Raw genomic sequence first — 17,806 nt, 5'->3', positions numbered from 1 at the left:
CCTTACAACATGTACAACATAATTATTGTATTTAAATCTACCTGTGTACGTTATTTCATTTGACGCCATTTTTTCCAAGGTTAAGTTGTCTTTTTGCCATTGTGTCATAGATCAAATTTATTCGTTCAGTGTATGTTTACTGGTTTTTGTTAATATGTATTTTTGATTGAGTTAACCCATTTCAATTGATATTTTATAGTGTGTCTTTCTATGTTGTAATTTTACACCACTATTCCAGGTAAGGATGAAAGTTGGCGCCTGTTAAAACGTTTAAACCCGCTGCATTTGTTTGCACCTGTCCTAATACAGGAACCTGTTTCAGTGGTTGTCGTTTGTTGATGTGGTTCTTAAGTGTTTCTCGTTTCTCGTTTTTTATATAGACTAGATCGTTGGTTTTCCTGTTTGAATTGTTTTTGTCATTTTGGGGCCCTTTATAGCTTGCTGTTCGGTGTGAGCCAAGGCCCCGTGTTGAAGGCCGTACTTTAACCTATAATTGTTTACGTTTTGCACATTGTGACTTGGATGGAGAGTTGTCTCATTGGAGCTCATACCACATCTTCTGATTTATATTAAGTCCCGATAACTGAAAATTGACGTGTCCTTTTGTTTAGAAATAATTGAATTTGACTCTAAATATAGAAAAGTTAAATACATTAATGCGCATGCAGCTATGTTTTTGACATACTCGGTAAGTAGGGAAAATTGTGTTTTGAAAGTTGACATTTGGTTTAGGTTTTACATGCTCTAAATGTAACCTCAACTTTGATAATTCAGTGGGTGTCATAACTTGGTGTTCTCATTTGCTTTGTTTGACGTGTTGTCACACTTGAAAGAAAAGACACCACATAAACTCATATTGACTTATATCTATAGACTGACAAACGGTTCGGTTAAGACTAACCTTAATGACAATAGGGATGATTTCAATTTTACTTTTTTGAACTTTCCTTTCCTAAATAGCAATATTCCATAAGCACATGTATATTGAGTGTTCATCTCCCAGATGATAGATTATTCCAGAGGTTGCATTTCCTAAATTTTGGAGAGATTCGTTTTTGATCAGTCTTTAGTTTTGATATGTATTGTTTTATGGATGTTGTGAATGTCTTCTAGGAATTTTCCGCCTCTTTTTCGTCATGTTAATGGATTTTGCTCTTTGATGAAGGCCGTACTTTGACCTAGAGTTGCTTGCATCTTCATTAATTTGACTCTGGGGGATAGTTTTCTCTTTGACAATAGCACCATATCTTTTTTTAATATTTAAGTTCGTGTCCATGTCATTTTTCATAGACAAATATATTGATAGTGCATTGGTTGATCATTACACGTCCCAAACCTGCATAAAATTCCAATGCATCCATAAACAAATTTACAGTATGCATTTTATTAAGCCTAAGAAACAAATGTTTCAAGCGAAAAATGTATTGTACATCAAGTCATAATATATAAAAGAACGTGATACTTTTTGATCTGGTTTCTTATTTAATGTCATATGCTTTAGGAAATTATCATTTTAATTGACTGATCTTACAGCATGTTTTAATAAAATTTTAATCGATCAATTAAAGAAAGAGATATAGAGACAATATTAGAGAGCAATAGCTAACAAACAAGGATTATCTTTTCACATTTCTACAACACAATGCACATAGATTACAGTTTATCTTGTTACATGTAACGCTAATACAACTTGGGCATGATAACAATCTTTATTTTACTTAAAACTTGCAAGTGATTACATTTAAACGGCATTTTTTGTAACACTGCTCAAATGGTCATAATATTTATAGATAAATATGTTCCAATTTTTCTGGGAAATCACTGTATTTGCAGTTGGCAGTCTTATAATGTGTACCTTGGGTAATTTCTTAAGGATTTGATTTGTTTTCACATTTTAATTGTAAATCATTGTGTCTAGCAATTGTATTGTTCTGTTTTGGTTCATCGAAAACTGCAGATTCTATCCTAGAGTAGAAATTTTCGTCGTCTTCTGTGTTATCATCGAGTTGCTTATTTTCTTTGTGGAGTATTTCTAGGGAATTAGTGTCGCCTTTAAAATCAATTTCATTATAACACTGATTTGAAAAATTATTTCTTGGTTCATCGACAAATACAGATGCTATTCTACAATATGTATTTTCGTCTTCAACTGGCTTGTCACCAAGTGACATATTCCCTGTTAAAGGTATTGGTAACGGCCTATCACCTTTTCTTACTCTAGCTGCAGGGCCGTCTGCATTGGTTTCTGTTGTAAATTCATTCGTTGTTTTATCTAGATTTCGACTTTTGCTCTGATAGGCTTTAGAATCGATTCTGCAATATATTGATAAAAGAATGTATTATCTGACGATATTTACAATGGAGATAGTCATAGCACAAACGACATATTGAAACTCTGACCATCAACATATGACGTGTACATGAATGAAATGCATATCAATTAGTAAACAACAGTATGCATACATTGGTTTTTTTGACAGAACAATGCCATAACAGCGACTCTTGTGTGTGTCCGTTCGATATATTTTTTAAGTCTTGTTATATTTATGGCGTTTGAATTTACATAATATTTCAATAATTAACCATTTTCATACGATATCTAAATATGCAAATGTAAGGAAAAATATATATTCCATTCTAATACAGTGCTAGGATTCGTATTATAGACAATAAGGTTTTCTTTGTTTATATTTTAACAAAACAATTACCATAGGTGACTTTTTATTTTTTTACGTGTACCGCAAATTGCATTATGGATAATAAGCTCCAAGGAACACAACCACGGTGTCATGATATATATTTTCTGATAAAGATTATTTGATGTTTACTCAGTATACATATGCATTTAATTATTGCTGTTAGATGATGAAGTTCAGAATGATTCATTTTGTGATTGTTCCAACATTTTATATTTATATTGTGTATACACATACCTTCGTTTGTACAAGAGAAGTCCTAATACAGATAAGGCAAATACGAGCAAAACTATTGCTACTGACCCAGCTATTACACCTTAATGTACACAAAATAAAGTTCAAATATTTATAACAATATACCTAAACAGTCTTTTCGTCAATTCCGTTTATAAATTAAGAAATATCAACAAATGTCGGTTCCAGCTCCCCAAGGTACAGTTGACTTTACACGAAAAAGGCAATTCTTTAAGGGTCTTTTTTGTCATATATTTTTTAACGTATTCAGGTATCTATAAGGCCAAGGTTTACAAATTATTAGGTGTGCTCGTTCCCAATGGATGTTAACAGAGAAAAAAACTTATAAGCAAACAATTTGTTAATGTTATTTCTATTTGACATCAAAAGAGATTATTACTGCCAATGACTGCTCCTTATTATATATGTAGAGTGGATTGAATATATTGGGCATTACAAATAAAAACATTTGGCTTTCAAACAAACATGGTATGTATTAATAGAATATTTATAAACATAACAGATAAACTCCCTTATACCGCGTCATCAAGTTTATATACACACATCTTTACTTTAGTTATAACTTACACAACTCGTTGTAAGGTGACATACCCCATGACGTTATTAAATATATTTGGATTTTATAAATTGAACAAAATTAAAATTATGTTTGAAGTATTAGATGATTCAATTGAACGTGTACAATAATAAATACCTAACAAATAGCATGTTTTATAATAATAGGACATATACATTAGTTGTTCTTTCTCTTACCATGACCTTTGAAACGTAAAAATACAATAATTTTATAAATGTTTACGCGTCAATTGCTTTGTTTTGACAACATGTATTGCTGTATGATATCAGAAGAGCGTTATCAATATGATAAGGTATTTATGTTCATTAGATGAAGTACTTCATATATCAATTTTCTTTTGATTTTACAGGATATTTCCTTTTAATTTTCGTTAACATATTCGCGTTGGCAATATCTTTTAAAAGGGAAATAAAATAATGTGTTAAACCAAAAGTTGAAATATCAAAATAAACTGTATGAATTGAATTTGACGTTTCCCGTTTGAAAGTTAGAAAAACAATTCATGAAATTCTACCTGTATTATCGTTGTCCTTTATCACTTCATCTGTTTGCATGTTGTCTGTTAAAAATTTAATTATGCATTGTGTTACTTTTTGCATAAACAATAATGTTAGACCAGTAAAATACTAAATTAAATCAAAGATTTGCAGTAAAAACGGACACAGTAACAAGTCATCGTATACGACAATGTCTACCGTATTATTGGCGATTACATAATTAACACTTAATTTACTAATTTCATTGAACTTGATATGAACTGTACCAATAAATATTAATAGGTGTATCACATGTAATTGGTTTATTTCTTGAAAAGCTTTGTCGTTATACGATAAGCAACGCTTACCATTCTTACAATAAAATGGAAAAACAACACCATTATTATCACAGGCATCATATATTTCGCTTTTTGCACTTTTGGTCAGTTTCAAACAACGATATGAGGGTAACAAAGTTGGCATATCTGAAAACAATTATACTGAAGTAAATATATCGTTCTATAATCATCATTTTAGATATATTAAATAGTAACTTAAAATTATTTATCGACTTCTTTTCACTCGAGATAATGCCTGCTTGGTCATAAAAATGGCATGGTGACTTGTACTTGTTCACATCTTTGTCATTTGTAATTTTTTGTTCTTAATGAGTTGACTCATTCGCAGTCATACCACATCTCTGCCTTTTCATATGATCACTTAACTAATATAGAAACATATATATCAAACATAGTAACCTTTTCAGTTGACTAGTGATCAACATGCACATACTGTAATAGTATTATCTACACGTCAATGATTTTAGGGTTTTTTTCATTTATTTTCGTTGTTACCAATTTTCGTTGATTGAGGAAAACATACACTTTCGTGGATTTGTCAAATTCTGCAGACAAGCCTATAAAAAATTTGTAATTTGTTCAATATTTAAATTCGTTGTCCAGCTGTACCAACGAAATGTACGAAAATTTGTATGCCACGAATGATATCACAGTTACTTTCACCACATTTAAATTCGTTGTTCACCTGTACCCACTAAATGTACGAAACTTAGTATCCCATGAATGAAATTGCTGTTACTTTCATCTATTAAATCTATACATACCATTGCGTTTCACTTGGTATGTATAATGGACCCTTGTACCACTTGTCCAGTGCTGCACAGTTTTCATTGTAACTGAACAATTGTCATTTTTATACCATTGTAAAAATGATGATTTTTCAGTGCAAAAACGAACTGCCTCTACATGAGTTTTATATATAGAATTCGAAGTGTTAACGTCATCTGTAAAATATATAACCGTTTCAAGTAAAAACAAAATGGAAGAACGAGAAACAACAATTATTAATATTAACTGAATTATACATATTTTACCACCACAGACCATTTTACACATTTTATTCGATCAAAATAGTAATAGAGCAAAGGCCTTACAATATATTAATGACTTGATCTTAACTTTGATAATTGGCCTTATTTTGAATTTTTGTTTGGATAAAATGCATGACTTTTGAAGTCTAAATACCTCTATTTGTAAGATGATTCCAGGTTCGAAAAAGTTTCCTTATGATATCTTCTATTTTACTTTCAAGTAATTATAAAAACTTCTCTCATAAATAACAAGGCTGAAGACTTTTTAAGAACTTAATTAGCTTTTCTGTCTTTTTAAGGGTTTATGTGTTCCGTAGCTCTATTTAAAATAACACTTACCACATTTAACAATGAATGGATATGTGCAATTCTCTGAGGTTAACTTGATTTTTTTATCAATGCAAGCTGCTGCCATGCATAAACATTTAGTATCATCGTTGCAAGAACTTCTAACAGTTGGTATTTTATCTGTGGATTAATCCGTAAAAACAAAGTTAAAGATACAAACACAAAATATTTACCTAAACACACTCTTTATGTTCCAGCAGCCTCTGAAACTGTGATAGCCGTTGGTTGATAGCTGCCTTAATAGTCTTTTTGAGTAATACAAATCAGGCCAAGGCCGTTAGTTTCCGATTTTTAATTAAGTCACATATTTTTTTAAGATCGGGGCGAGGGTTTTTCTCATTGTTAAAGTTCGTATGGTAACCTGTTGTTCACATCGTAAGTCAATATAATAGTGACTAGATATGGTATAGTTCCCAATGACACAGGTCGCTTAACAACCTTCAGCAATGAGCAAAACTGTAAGGCATATATTTGTCAAATTCAATTGCAAACTGTATTTGTCGTTTTGCTGCATGTTTTCTTTGTGTATCATATAACGCTTTCAAAATATATTTGCTTTCGACATTTTTGTTAACTCTATACATGCACTTCAAAATTGAGGGAATATTGTCGGCATATTATTGTATCGTTTTGATTAAAGAGATATTAGAAACAAATGTTTAAATCGAATAAGGTAGTTGGTTGTTTAAATTTTCAAAAGTATTCGCTATGCTTACATTGTACAATTCAGCTCATCAACGCGATTTTGTTCACATAAGATTGACTAATGGTGCTTGAAAAAAAAAACAATTTAGACGATCAAATGAATTACAAAGTCGACGTACTCTCATAGCCAAAAATCCATAAAATTTTAAAAAGTTGTGCCTTTTCTGGTTTAAGTTATCTGAGTTTGGGTACTGAAACCCGTAAGTGTTCCACATAGTGTCATTACGTTATGCATTAAAATAGCACAGACTTGGCGACACAGCAGCAGACCCTTTCAAAAAAACATTCACAAACTTTAGCCGATCCGTACCGATCATCATTTTCCTACATATTAATCATGTTGATATTGAAACTATAAGATTTGAGCAAGCAGATGAAGATGTTCAAGCGTGACCTTTCTTTCAAACTAAAACTAGATTATTGGTTGGGTTTGTGTTGCTTATTCATTAGTTTTTTATGTTGTGTTTTGTGTACTGTTGTTTGTCTTTTGATCTGTTTCTTTCTTTTCCAGGGCGTTGTCAGTTTATGCTTGATTTATCGAGTTTGAATGTCCCTTTGGTATATTTTGCCTCTTTGTTATTGGTTCCTGTTCCACACGCGAAATATAAAATGTCCGTGGCATATGAGGCCAGAAAAATCGTTATTTCAAAAGGATATGTTTTTTTAAATATTACATATATGATTGCTAGATCCTTCTTCAAAATGATTGGTCAAATGCAATCGCTTTTTTTTTATATGCAAACTAGAAGTTTTTAATAGTGTACAGTTTTAATGTTTTAAAAACAACCTAATTTTTGTGGTAAGATAATTAGAACTGTATGCTGTTTTGCAAGCTTTGACCAGAATTGAAAGGTACTCACGTCTCACCACTTTATAACATTCATTGCAAGAACATGAACTGTAATGTATTTTTTCTTGCAAATTACCAGGGAGCAAACAAACACATATATCCTCCTGTCATCAAAATAAAAGAAAAATACAGCATTTTCAGTCATACTAGTATGTAAAATAAATATTTTGGGAAAAGTTCCTTATGTGAGTAAAAATGTATCTGTTATACCCCTTTTGATCAGATAGTTCTTTGCGCATTCAAAAACTGATACATCCTTGTCTTTCCAATTTTAGGTTTAGAGAATTCCCAATGCAGGTGATTCTAAAAATAGTGCTTCGGACGCAACAACTATTTAATGTTGTAGTAGTTATTTTTCTTGCTTTTATGTTATATATTTGTTCAAAATGTTTATCAGCAAAATAAATAAAAAAAAAAAAAACATAATCAAGCAAAAAAAAACGCAAATTAAAGATAATAATATTTAAAAATATACCTAAAGAAATTAAATTATTATTGGCAATTCATATAGGTACATGTATTGACTAGAAGTCACTTTGTAGTATACGAGGCTTAGAGAATTTAAGAATTATATAATCAATTATTTAACTTATCAGCTACAATGACCTTAATAGCAAAAAACTCTGTTTCACTGCAAAGATTTTGGCATTCTGTCTGATTGATGCGAGGCACACTAAATTTAGTATTACTTTTAATATCCGGTATTTTATGACAACCTGAAAAGAACAAAAAATAGTAAAATTTACTTAGCAAGCATATACAATCTTGAATTTAATTTCGTTGTAAATTGACCATCTTCCTCATCGTTTATTATTGCAAGTTGCTTTATTCCATCTCGGCTACCTTCCAAGAGTTTTTTCTAGTGAAAATGTGTCGACATAATCGAAAACTTTATACTTAGATGATTGTATATATAAAAATCAAAAACCCGTCTGTTATTCAACTTTGAATATGTTGATTTATATCGATACAACTAAAAAGTGTACACAACAAAACCAATCTTAAAAACAGGGGCGACAGTAAATATTTCGGATTACAAGTATTTTTCATCAGTATAATGTAAAAATAATCTCATCAATCTATTCTGATTATATTAAATCAATATTTTATGTATTACATATTAAAAACCGAACCACGCTTGTATAATTCTTAAACTACAAAGTAAATGCAACTTTTCTATGAACTATATTTTCCAAATGAAACTTACACCCCAGCTACGGTGAGCTGCACTGCATGATTCAATTTGACCTACACCTTTTCATTGACCCCGTTTATTGCCAACATTTGCTTATCCAGAATCTTTCCCGAGTATATCTCTTACCATAGACCAAGAAGTGTTGTGGTCTATGATGGCAATAGTTAGTCGATTAACATCTGCATTAGTGTGACCAGGGGATCTTAAATGTCGACTGCGAGGAAGGTCTGGCTTACTTTCATCCACACACTGTTTACCACATTTACACTGTAGAGTATACACACTATCTGTAGATTTGCAATAAACATTGCAAAATATGGTACATTTCGTACTAGTAGAGTGACTTAAAAGTCTGGATATTAAGTATTTGCTTGCAAGGTAGACAACGATTGTTCCTTGCAATGCTCATTGACGAAGAGCTGTATATATGCACAAAGGAAAAAGTTCAGCATCCCCAAATTTGTTTTATTGAATTGACAAATGAAACGATAAGTGACATGGTATCATTGACCAAATAATCACAAAAATACAATTGTGACATGTTAGGACATTACATTAGCTTTAAGAAAACACACCAGATATTAACAGTAATGATAATTTAATGAAAAGATTATCACAAAATCACAAGCCCATTTATAACATTAAATCATGTCCATTTAAATTATAGACCTTCTGGGTTTATACTGCCCGATAAAATTGTAATTTCACTTGGAAACATAAATTTTAAGTCACGTAACGACATCCATGGTTCAAAAATATTAATTGAAACCATTACGTTACTTGGAAGACTCCTTCAACCCAACCCTGCTTCTCATCCCTAAAGCCAATCGTTGGATTCCCTGCTGTGATAACTGTCGCAATTCCCGATGGAATGCTTCGTCCAAATGACGTTAGTTTTGTAGGGGAGGTTCGAATGCTTGTAGACGACGGCCTTACATGTTCTATCGAATTTAAATCCGGGCTCATGGCTGGCCATGGAAGAGGAGTCACGGCTTCACCTTGAACGTTGCAAGTTATGGTCCTTGAACGGTGCAACCTGGTGTTGTCATCCGTAAACACAGGTCTTTCAGCTAGTGGATGGTTTTCCAAATGGGGACAATAACTGACGGACGAACTTCTCTGTTGTACATGTTGTATTGATCACTGTTGTGTTTCCTCTTATAGTCACCAATTCAAATTTCAATAATGAAAGATGCAGTCCCATATTATTACAGAGCCTTCACCGTAAGGGATAGTTAGTTGGATGTTCCATGGGTTGTGTTGCGTATTTTTCTGTCTCCAAACTCTCATTCGTCCATCTGTTACATGCTTCAGACACCGGCTCTAGTCCGACCAATTTGATACTTTACCAGGTCCTAAAGTTTCAGCCACGTCGCGCTAAACATTATGTCAAACGCAATCGTTGATGTTGACCAGATAACATGGGACGCCTTATTACTGTCCTTGAATTCAGTACAGCTGATTTCAACCGGTTCCTCACGGTATTTGCTGATAAACGTCTATTAGCATGATTAGGTAACCATGAGCTTTTTAGAACAGGACAAGTTGCAAATGACATTCGTTTAACTAGGCAATACAATGTCCTGTGTCACGCTGCTATGTTACGGGAAGTCTACTGATTCTTAGCAAGGTTTTCAGGGGTTAGGTTTGGATATGTTTTCACACAAGCCGCCAGACTACAGTATAGTGATAGCCTTTCTGACGTCTACTGTAAATTCAGAAATTATTGTGTGCATTTATTATTGCAATTTTTCAAAAATGGACAAGAATTCGAGTAAATAATTATTGCGATTTCAGAAAAATCTACATACAGATCACTGATCTAGTTATCAAATTGCCAGTTCTTTCTACTGCGATACACAACTATATAGTCGCATTATTTGCATTAATAAAAACCTCGCAATAATTTCTAAATTTACAGTAATTGGTATTAAAGAACTTCCTGATTGACCAGATGCCGATAATTTGCTATCTTTAGGTCTCCGATATTCGTTTTCGTACCATGTTCACATAAAATAAATTTTTTTTTTTCAAAACGCCGGACTTAGATTCACAAATTTACTGGATTTGACGTGCATGATACCTCAACATCGTAATTACCGTTCACACTTGTATGATCACATCTTTGAAATGGAACAATGGTCTTGTTGACATGGTTAAAGCCAATGTTTGCATTTAAATCTGAATTCTTGGTAACATGCTATAATACTATATATCGGGGGTTTTCTTACTTTTTCTTTATGTATATATATATATATATATATATATATATATATATATATATATATATATATATATAAGTCTAAATTGAAAACAACTTCAAACCTATGATTGCGTTAGATAAAAACCGCAATTTTTATACGTGTGCATGCAAAACAAATTTTTCTTGTTAGAGGGATCTAAATACAGCACAAACAACATATATATATAGGGAGAAAGGTTGTGCTTTGGGTTACAAAGTGTGACTGCTTGAGTGAACCATCGACGAAATACACTTGACTACAAACTTTTTAACTTTAATACTTTCGTAAAATAGATCAGAAGAGTAGGCAATTAGTCCGGAATTATTTTTTGCTGCGATAAAATGCCATATATTGTCTGAATACAAAATGCATAATATAGGGTTTTTGCCACAGAAATGGCATTAAAGGTTTTGTATTTAACTGCATTTATTCTACACACTTTACCAAATATCTGTCCTGTACTAAGTCAGGAATATGACAGTTATTTTTCAGTCGTTCCGTTAGTTGAAATGGTCGAGGGTTTGGTCTTGTCAGGAGTTATGGACTGCTTCCCTTTTCAATTTACCTTGAAGTTTGGTATTTTTATTAATTAATCGTTTCCTTACGAAAGAGACCAAAACCAATGTCAAACATACGACTACTAAACGTGAAAAAAAATGATAAATAAAAACTTTCACAGCAGTATATATCAAACAAAAATTATTTTTAGCTAGTAATTTTGAGATAGAATCCGAGCAATTAACTAATGTATCTTTCCTAACAATGTTTACAGAATACTTACCCCAAGTAACTGTCCATGGAGACAATGCTTTATATTGTCCAGCCCAAACTTCAATATAGATTGAAATATTATTCAACCGTTTTTGGATATCGTCTTTATCGTTGTAGATAACCCCGTCGTTATCGTTACAGTATTTGACCGCATCTATCCAAGTTGTCTTGTCTCCATGGAAAGTTATATTATATTCTGTAAATATATAGAAAATTCAAATTGGAATGATCGGCATTGACATGTAGTTCAAACATCCTTGCGGACGCTTGGTCAAGTTGCATTACAATGTCTGTATTACTAAAGATACGACGAAGACAAATAATTCTATAAATGCATATAATAAGTCGTCATTTAATGGCATTTACTGCGATAAAAAGTCGTCTGACAGTTTTGATGTTATAGACAATAGGTAGATCTCAACATTCTGATCATTTTGGCTCTTCAGATTTCTCTATGTATAGCGGTTTCTAAGATGATAGATAAAACATGCATTTTACCACTATGATCTATTTTTAGCCTAACGGCTATTATGTTTGACAGGCGGGGTAAGCGGACACATTCTTTTTAATAGATACTCCGACGATAATTGTGAACAAGTTTTAAATACATTTGACATAGCAGTCTCAGAAGAGAAGATTTTTGTAACAATTTACAATCGACGACGGACAACGACAACTACGGACTACAAACGACGGACGTTAAATGATGAGAAAAGTTCACTTAACCCTTTAATTCAGGGAGCTAAAAATGTGTGAAAATACCTTAAAAATGCAGTCCATTCATTAATAATGATGACTTCTCGAAATTCCGTACACATACTATTGTTTCAAAAGTATAGATTGTTGCTGTGATGATTCTCGTTTTAATGATATGCAAATTTAGGGTTCATCGGATTATTGCTCTTTTTTAATTAGAAATAATTAGTAATGGAATGTCGAGTGACAACAGCGTCCAAACACCAAATGACTGTAGCGTCGTGGTAATATTGCCACAGAGCCTATGACTCATTAATCTCATTATCAAAATTGAATCTGATAATTATTATGGAAATAAACTCATCATAGATATCAGGATTAACATTTTGTACGTCTGACGAGCGTTTCGTTTACATAAGACTCATCAGTGACGCTCGAATCAAAGAAGTTAAAAAAGGCAAAAAAAGTGCGAAGTTGGATACAGTTCTTCTGTTTCTTTCTGTTTAATCCTTTCACATTTTTATCACTCGGGATGATTTTTTACATATATCTGTTATGTGTTGAAGTCTACACTATAAATTCAGAAATTATTGCGAGGTTTTTATTAATGGGATTAATGCGACTGAATGAGTATCGCAATAATAAGAACTCGCATTCTGATAACTGAAACATAGAGATGTATGCAGATTTTTTCGAAATCGTAAAAATCGCATTTATGAAACTCGCATTTTTGTCCATTCTTGAAAAATCGCAATAATAAAAAGCACACAATAATTTCTGAATTTACATTATTTCGACCTCTAGATGTCCTCCTAGCTTATTTGTAGTGTTTCAGTGCCGTCTAATTGACAAATGTCTTATATTAACTTGGTTCATTTGCTCAGAAAACAACGGTCTACGATAGTATTATATATCTCTTTTTGTTTACTTTTTGTCTTAAATATTTGTGTTAATAAAATAAAAAAAAACCTGTTACAAATGTACAGGAAGATATTTCGAAACAGGTGTAAAACCACTTATTATGATGTTTACGTGAGACCATACCCAAATAAAGTACACTACCATTTATTTGTGTCCTTTTTTTTTGAAGATATTTTTTCCTAGAAAAGGGTTTAACACACTTGGTATCAAATGAAATCTGGTGAAGTGTCACAAATTCCATCAACGAATATGCAATAGGTTTGTAATTTCTAAAGCGGCGTTTAAAAGTACAATCGAAATTATAGCAGAAAATATCCTTTATGCATTACGTGTTATTAAAGGAATGCTGAATAAAGCTTGCAAACTTTCATAAAATATATCTGAGATCTTTGTTGACGAATGGTTCAACACTACAGCAGAAACTTGAAATTGCACGAAAAAGAGGGGATAAAATAGTGAATTTACCTATACATTATAATGACAATGTGTTAATGTTAAATCAATATAGTTTTGAATTATGATATTGCTTATACCAAATGTAAACCAAAAAAATACGTTAACTGATCTTATTTAGTTAAATTAGTAAATAAATGGATGAAATCATTGTTAAATCGGAAAGGATAATCGTCCTTAATTGAGGCAAGGGTTAAGAAATGTTGGTTCTTCAATTAACTTCTCATATAAAAAAAATGTGTTTTTATTTCATTAAAACTATCATAGAAATACTCATATCAATTAATTATGTTATGTCTCAATCGAAATAATTGATGGAATTAAGACAAGATATAATAGACTTGTCGTATCTATACAAATGGACGAGTTAGTGTTAAGTGTACGGTTTACTGGTTTAATCTCTTTCGTTTAGCGGAACCCTTAACCATTACCGATCATAATCGTACCGTGTTGAACGGCAAAATCATGAGTTTCATTATTCAAAGATACTAAAATACAATACACATATTGAATAAACGTAAATAAAGAAAAGCTTTAATGATTAATAGTTAACGTATTAAAATATTCAAACAAGAACTTAAATACATTCCTATTGCTCCTAAATATCATATCAGCTTACCTTGTTCACAATTACAGAATGCTAACATCAGACTTATAGTTGTAACATATCGGGACTTCATTTCAATATTCAGATTCATTTAAAAATGTTAAATTAAGATTTAAATGAGGAAGTTTAAATGACGTATGAATGTGACCAAGTCGGTCATTCGATATCTCATAACTAAAAATTGCCTTTCAAGATGAAAAATCGGGTATCTAATTACGTCTTTCTGATGTAATGATACAGGCGTGCTATTTTTAAACAAAGCAAAGGAAATAGGAAGCAAAAACAAAATTCCAGGAAAAAGATCAGTTACAAAGTAATGTTACAAAGTAATGTTGGGTAATATTGTGGTCAGGATCGCCATTTTGTTTCATGGTCGTGTTGATGTATTGCCTTAAAGATAACAATCAGACGCTTTGTCAACAGTTGCGTCTTTTCATTCCCTGATTTATATTTTTGTAAAGTGTATTGCTTTCGTTCGCCAGTTGTAATTGCTTTTGTTAAAGGTAACTGATTAAATGCATAAAGTAAAATCACGATGACTCATTTGGCGAATACAAAATATTATTAAAAGTTGGTACCCTTTTTAAAAAAACCATTGTCGAAAAACGTAGATTGGTGTTACCACGCGTGTTGACGTTTTTTAATCTCTGAATATCATTATTGTTTAAGGAGTTATAATGGATTTTCAAAATCCTATTTTGAAATAGGGCTTACATGAGGACCACGTAATTAGTTTAAATGTCATAACAAACGATCTGTAGATTCGTATTTAAAAAATTTCCCTTTACATCAAATTACGTATATTAATCGATCGTCAACCTACACATTCCGTTGAAATACTCCGCAGCATAATTAAATAGTAAAACAATATACCTCTTTATAACAAAAGATGTTTAACCAATTACAATGATTTAAAAACGTTTAATTCTAATATCTGTGAACAGGAAAATGTGTCTGAGAAACACTTAATCAGGTCTGCTAGAGATCAAATGTAAAGAAAGCCAAATATTTAAAACACTTGATAGAGTATAAAATCAAAAGAGCCAAAACGGAATAGTTATACTGCCTTTTTGATTAAGATATAAATCAGAAGAGGAAGTTGCAGCAAACAGATCTTTTGATCAAATTATTACAATTTAAAGTCTGTCTAACTCTCCTATGATACGTTAAACTGATTGCCTATATATCACAGCATTTGAGAATAGATTTAACATAGATGGATAACCGTGACAGCTATACTATTGCGCTGAAGTGTAAGAATTGTTACCGTAATCTAAAGTTTATATTAATCTGATTTGGAAAACACTGTCGTGTCGATAGATCATATGGGTTTGTACCCAGAATACACATGTATTACGTCATACGGACATCTTTCGGTTTTAACTTTTGTAATTTTTTTAATGACGTTTGTGTACATCAGGTTTCTAATTTCATCTTTGTAAAAAATACATATGATAAATAAGATATATTTTTGTTATATATCAATATGTTGTGTCAGACTTTAGTACAAAATAAGAGTTCAGATTTGAGTCAAATGGTTTCCTGACACTCAATTAAGTATTGTTCCAACGTATTGTATGAATTGAATTACATCAGTCACGTTTAAGACACTTTAAATAAACATATACCAAAGGAAAATAAAAGCTACTGACCATTCAAAAATTAGACTGAATCCATGAGACTTTATTTTTACATGTAGCATTGCAACCTCTTTTCATTCCTAAATGTGTCTTCTGTCTTCTTGGTGGGATCTTGTGAAAAAAATCCGATGTTTCGTGGTTGGAAATTATCCCTGTCGCTGTTTGTGAAAGATACTCTACAAAATTTGTTTGGAAAAGTGTAAGTTACTTAAAATCTCTGCGAAATATACCATCTTCTTTCGAAGACCGTCTGAATGATCTTCGAATCGTTTCTGTCAATTAACTTTTAAAAATCAACTAAAAATCTGTTTTTCAAATCGTTCAAGCTTTTCGTTCAAGATTGCCAGTAATTCTATAAATCAAATGAAAATTATAAAGTATTTAGAGGTGAAGCGCAATTAAGCCAAAAAGCACAGTCAGAGTTCTCCAACAAGCTCCGGAATAATCGCACCTTGTACAGATAAGCTAAGATACCAACAAAATATGAATATGTTTGTCAACTGACATTTATTTCAAATATGAATTATCAAATTTATATTGTGCAATTACAAATGCACTAGCTACTGAAATATTCCCCCCAGTATTTGTCGACATCGGTACTGGCATTATAATACGAATATTGTTTGAGTAAAATTTGTTGTTTAGCAATTTTTAAAATTATTGTAAATTAAGGAATATATCTCACTCAAACAAAGCTCTGATTCATTCTCTGCATTCGACTATACTTTTAGTCTTTTTTGCTTTTGTTTTAACAGCTCTTAAACAGTTGCATTAGGTTTTCACTTTCAAATATTTTGGCTTCGAGCATCACTTAAGAGACATTGATTGCCGGAATGAGCATGTGCTGCAGTAAAATTGATACTGTTTATGTTGTTACAATGCAAAACTGTTTCACAAATATAGCGAGGACTGTATATATTGAACTGTAGTTACCTGTACAATTGTGTTATGTTGATTTTCTGTCTCCCGGATGTATTTGTTTTCATTCACACAATAAGTGTTAAAAAAAGATGCAATCATAAACTTGAGTATCATTTTACCCGATGTTATTGTGCATTAATAATTTGCTTCAATGCAAACTGGTTCTTTAATATATTGCGGACCGTATATTGAACTCTGGATACCTGTACAATTGTGTAATGGTGATTTTCCGTCTCGCAGATGTATTTACCTTCATTCATACAATAAGTGTAAAAATAGAAAGATGCAACCTTAAACTTGAGATAGTATCAGGTTACCCGATGTTATTGTAAATGAATAATTCTCTTCTTTAAGAATTATACAGTCGTTAATTCATCAAGTTAACAATGAGTCTTCTTGATTACGTTTTAATGATTTCTAATATAACAACAACCAGATTAAGTGAATATTATGTGGAAGGTACATATCGATTTATGTACGGTTTTCACTTTATAGAAAAGTTTATATGAGAAAAAAGACCAGTTGTGTGTTAAAATCTTATTTCTAAAATAAATGTGGATATTCATTTGCACATAAGGAATCATTTAAATAGAATCCACGGAACCGATATCCATGTGAGTAAAGGACAACTTTCATTAGCTACACACATGTTCCAGTTGTCTTAACTACAATTTCGTCCCCTTCCCCCGAATGTGACTTATCAAACAAGATATATCACTGGATTTGTACTTACTTCGCAAGACGATGGGTGCCACATGCGTAGCAGATTCTGCTTACCTCTTCCAGAGCACCTGAGATCACCCCCAATTTGTGTGGGGTTCGTGTTGCTCAGTCTGATTTTTTAGGTTGTTTTGTGTACTGTTGTTTTTCTGTTTGTCCTTTTCTTTTTTAGCCATGGTTTTGTCAGTTTTTTCTCGAGTAATGAGTTTGAAATTCACCTTGGTGTCCTTCGCCCCTCTTTTGAGACGTATATCTCGAAATGCAAAAAAAAAAAAAGAAAAAAGAATGTAATTCGTTAGACGACATGATTACAACTTAAAATAACCAAAATAGAATAGTTTA

General features: G+C 31.9%; 1 protein-coding gene across 1 annotated transcript; it reads right to left on the bottom strand.

Moving 5' to 3' along the window:
- Positions 1-1,690: 1,690 nt before the first annotated feature.
- On the bottom strand, positions 1,691-14,308 carry LOC127732052 (uncharacterized). The gene is made up of 10 exons (XM_052241094.1): positions 14,196-14,308; positions 11,517-11,702; positions 7,904-8,013; positions 7,308-7,401; positions 5,734-5,862; positions 5,128-5,307; positions 4,373-4,489; positions 4,043-4,087; positions 2,934-3,012; positions 1,691-2,313 (listed from the first exon to the last, which is right to left on the bottom strand). Exons 1-10 carry the CDS (start codon positions 14,272-14,274, stop codon positions 1,869-1,871), a joined length of 1,464 nt encoding a protein of 487 aa, XP_052097054.1. The 5' UTR covers positions 14,275-14,308; the 3' UTR covers positions 1,691-1,868.
- Positions 14,309-17,806: the final 3,498 nt, after the last annotated feature.

The sequence above is a fragment of the Mytilus californianus genome, unplaced genomic scaffold (genome assembly GCF_021869535.1).
Source record: "Mytilus californianus isolate M0D057914Y unplaced genomic scaffold, xbMytCali1.0.p SCAF_22, whole genome shotgun sequence".
In the NCBI taxonomy this organism is placed as follows: domain Eukaryota; kingdom Metazoa; phylum Mollusca; class Bivalvia; order Mytilida; family Mytilidae; genus Mytilus; species Mytilus californianus.
This window is presented reverse-complemented; position numbering and strand designations above follow the sequence as displayed.

Bases quoted from the DNA above. Each gene is read 5' to 3' on its own strand.
- LOC127732052 (XM_052241094.1), bottom strand. From the start codon at position 14,274: ATGAATCTGAATATTGAAATGAAGTCCCGATATGTTACAACTATAAGT. The intron at 8,014-11,516 runs GTAAGTATTCTG...TGTTCTTTTCAG, and splicing joins TCCATGGACAGTTACTTGGG to GTTGTCATAAAATACCGGAT. The intron at 7,402-7,903 runs GTCATTGTAGCT...TTTTGATGACAG, and splicing joins CAGAGTTTTTTGCTATTAAG to GAGGATATATGTGTTTGTTT.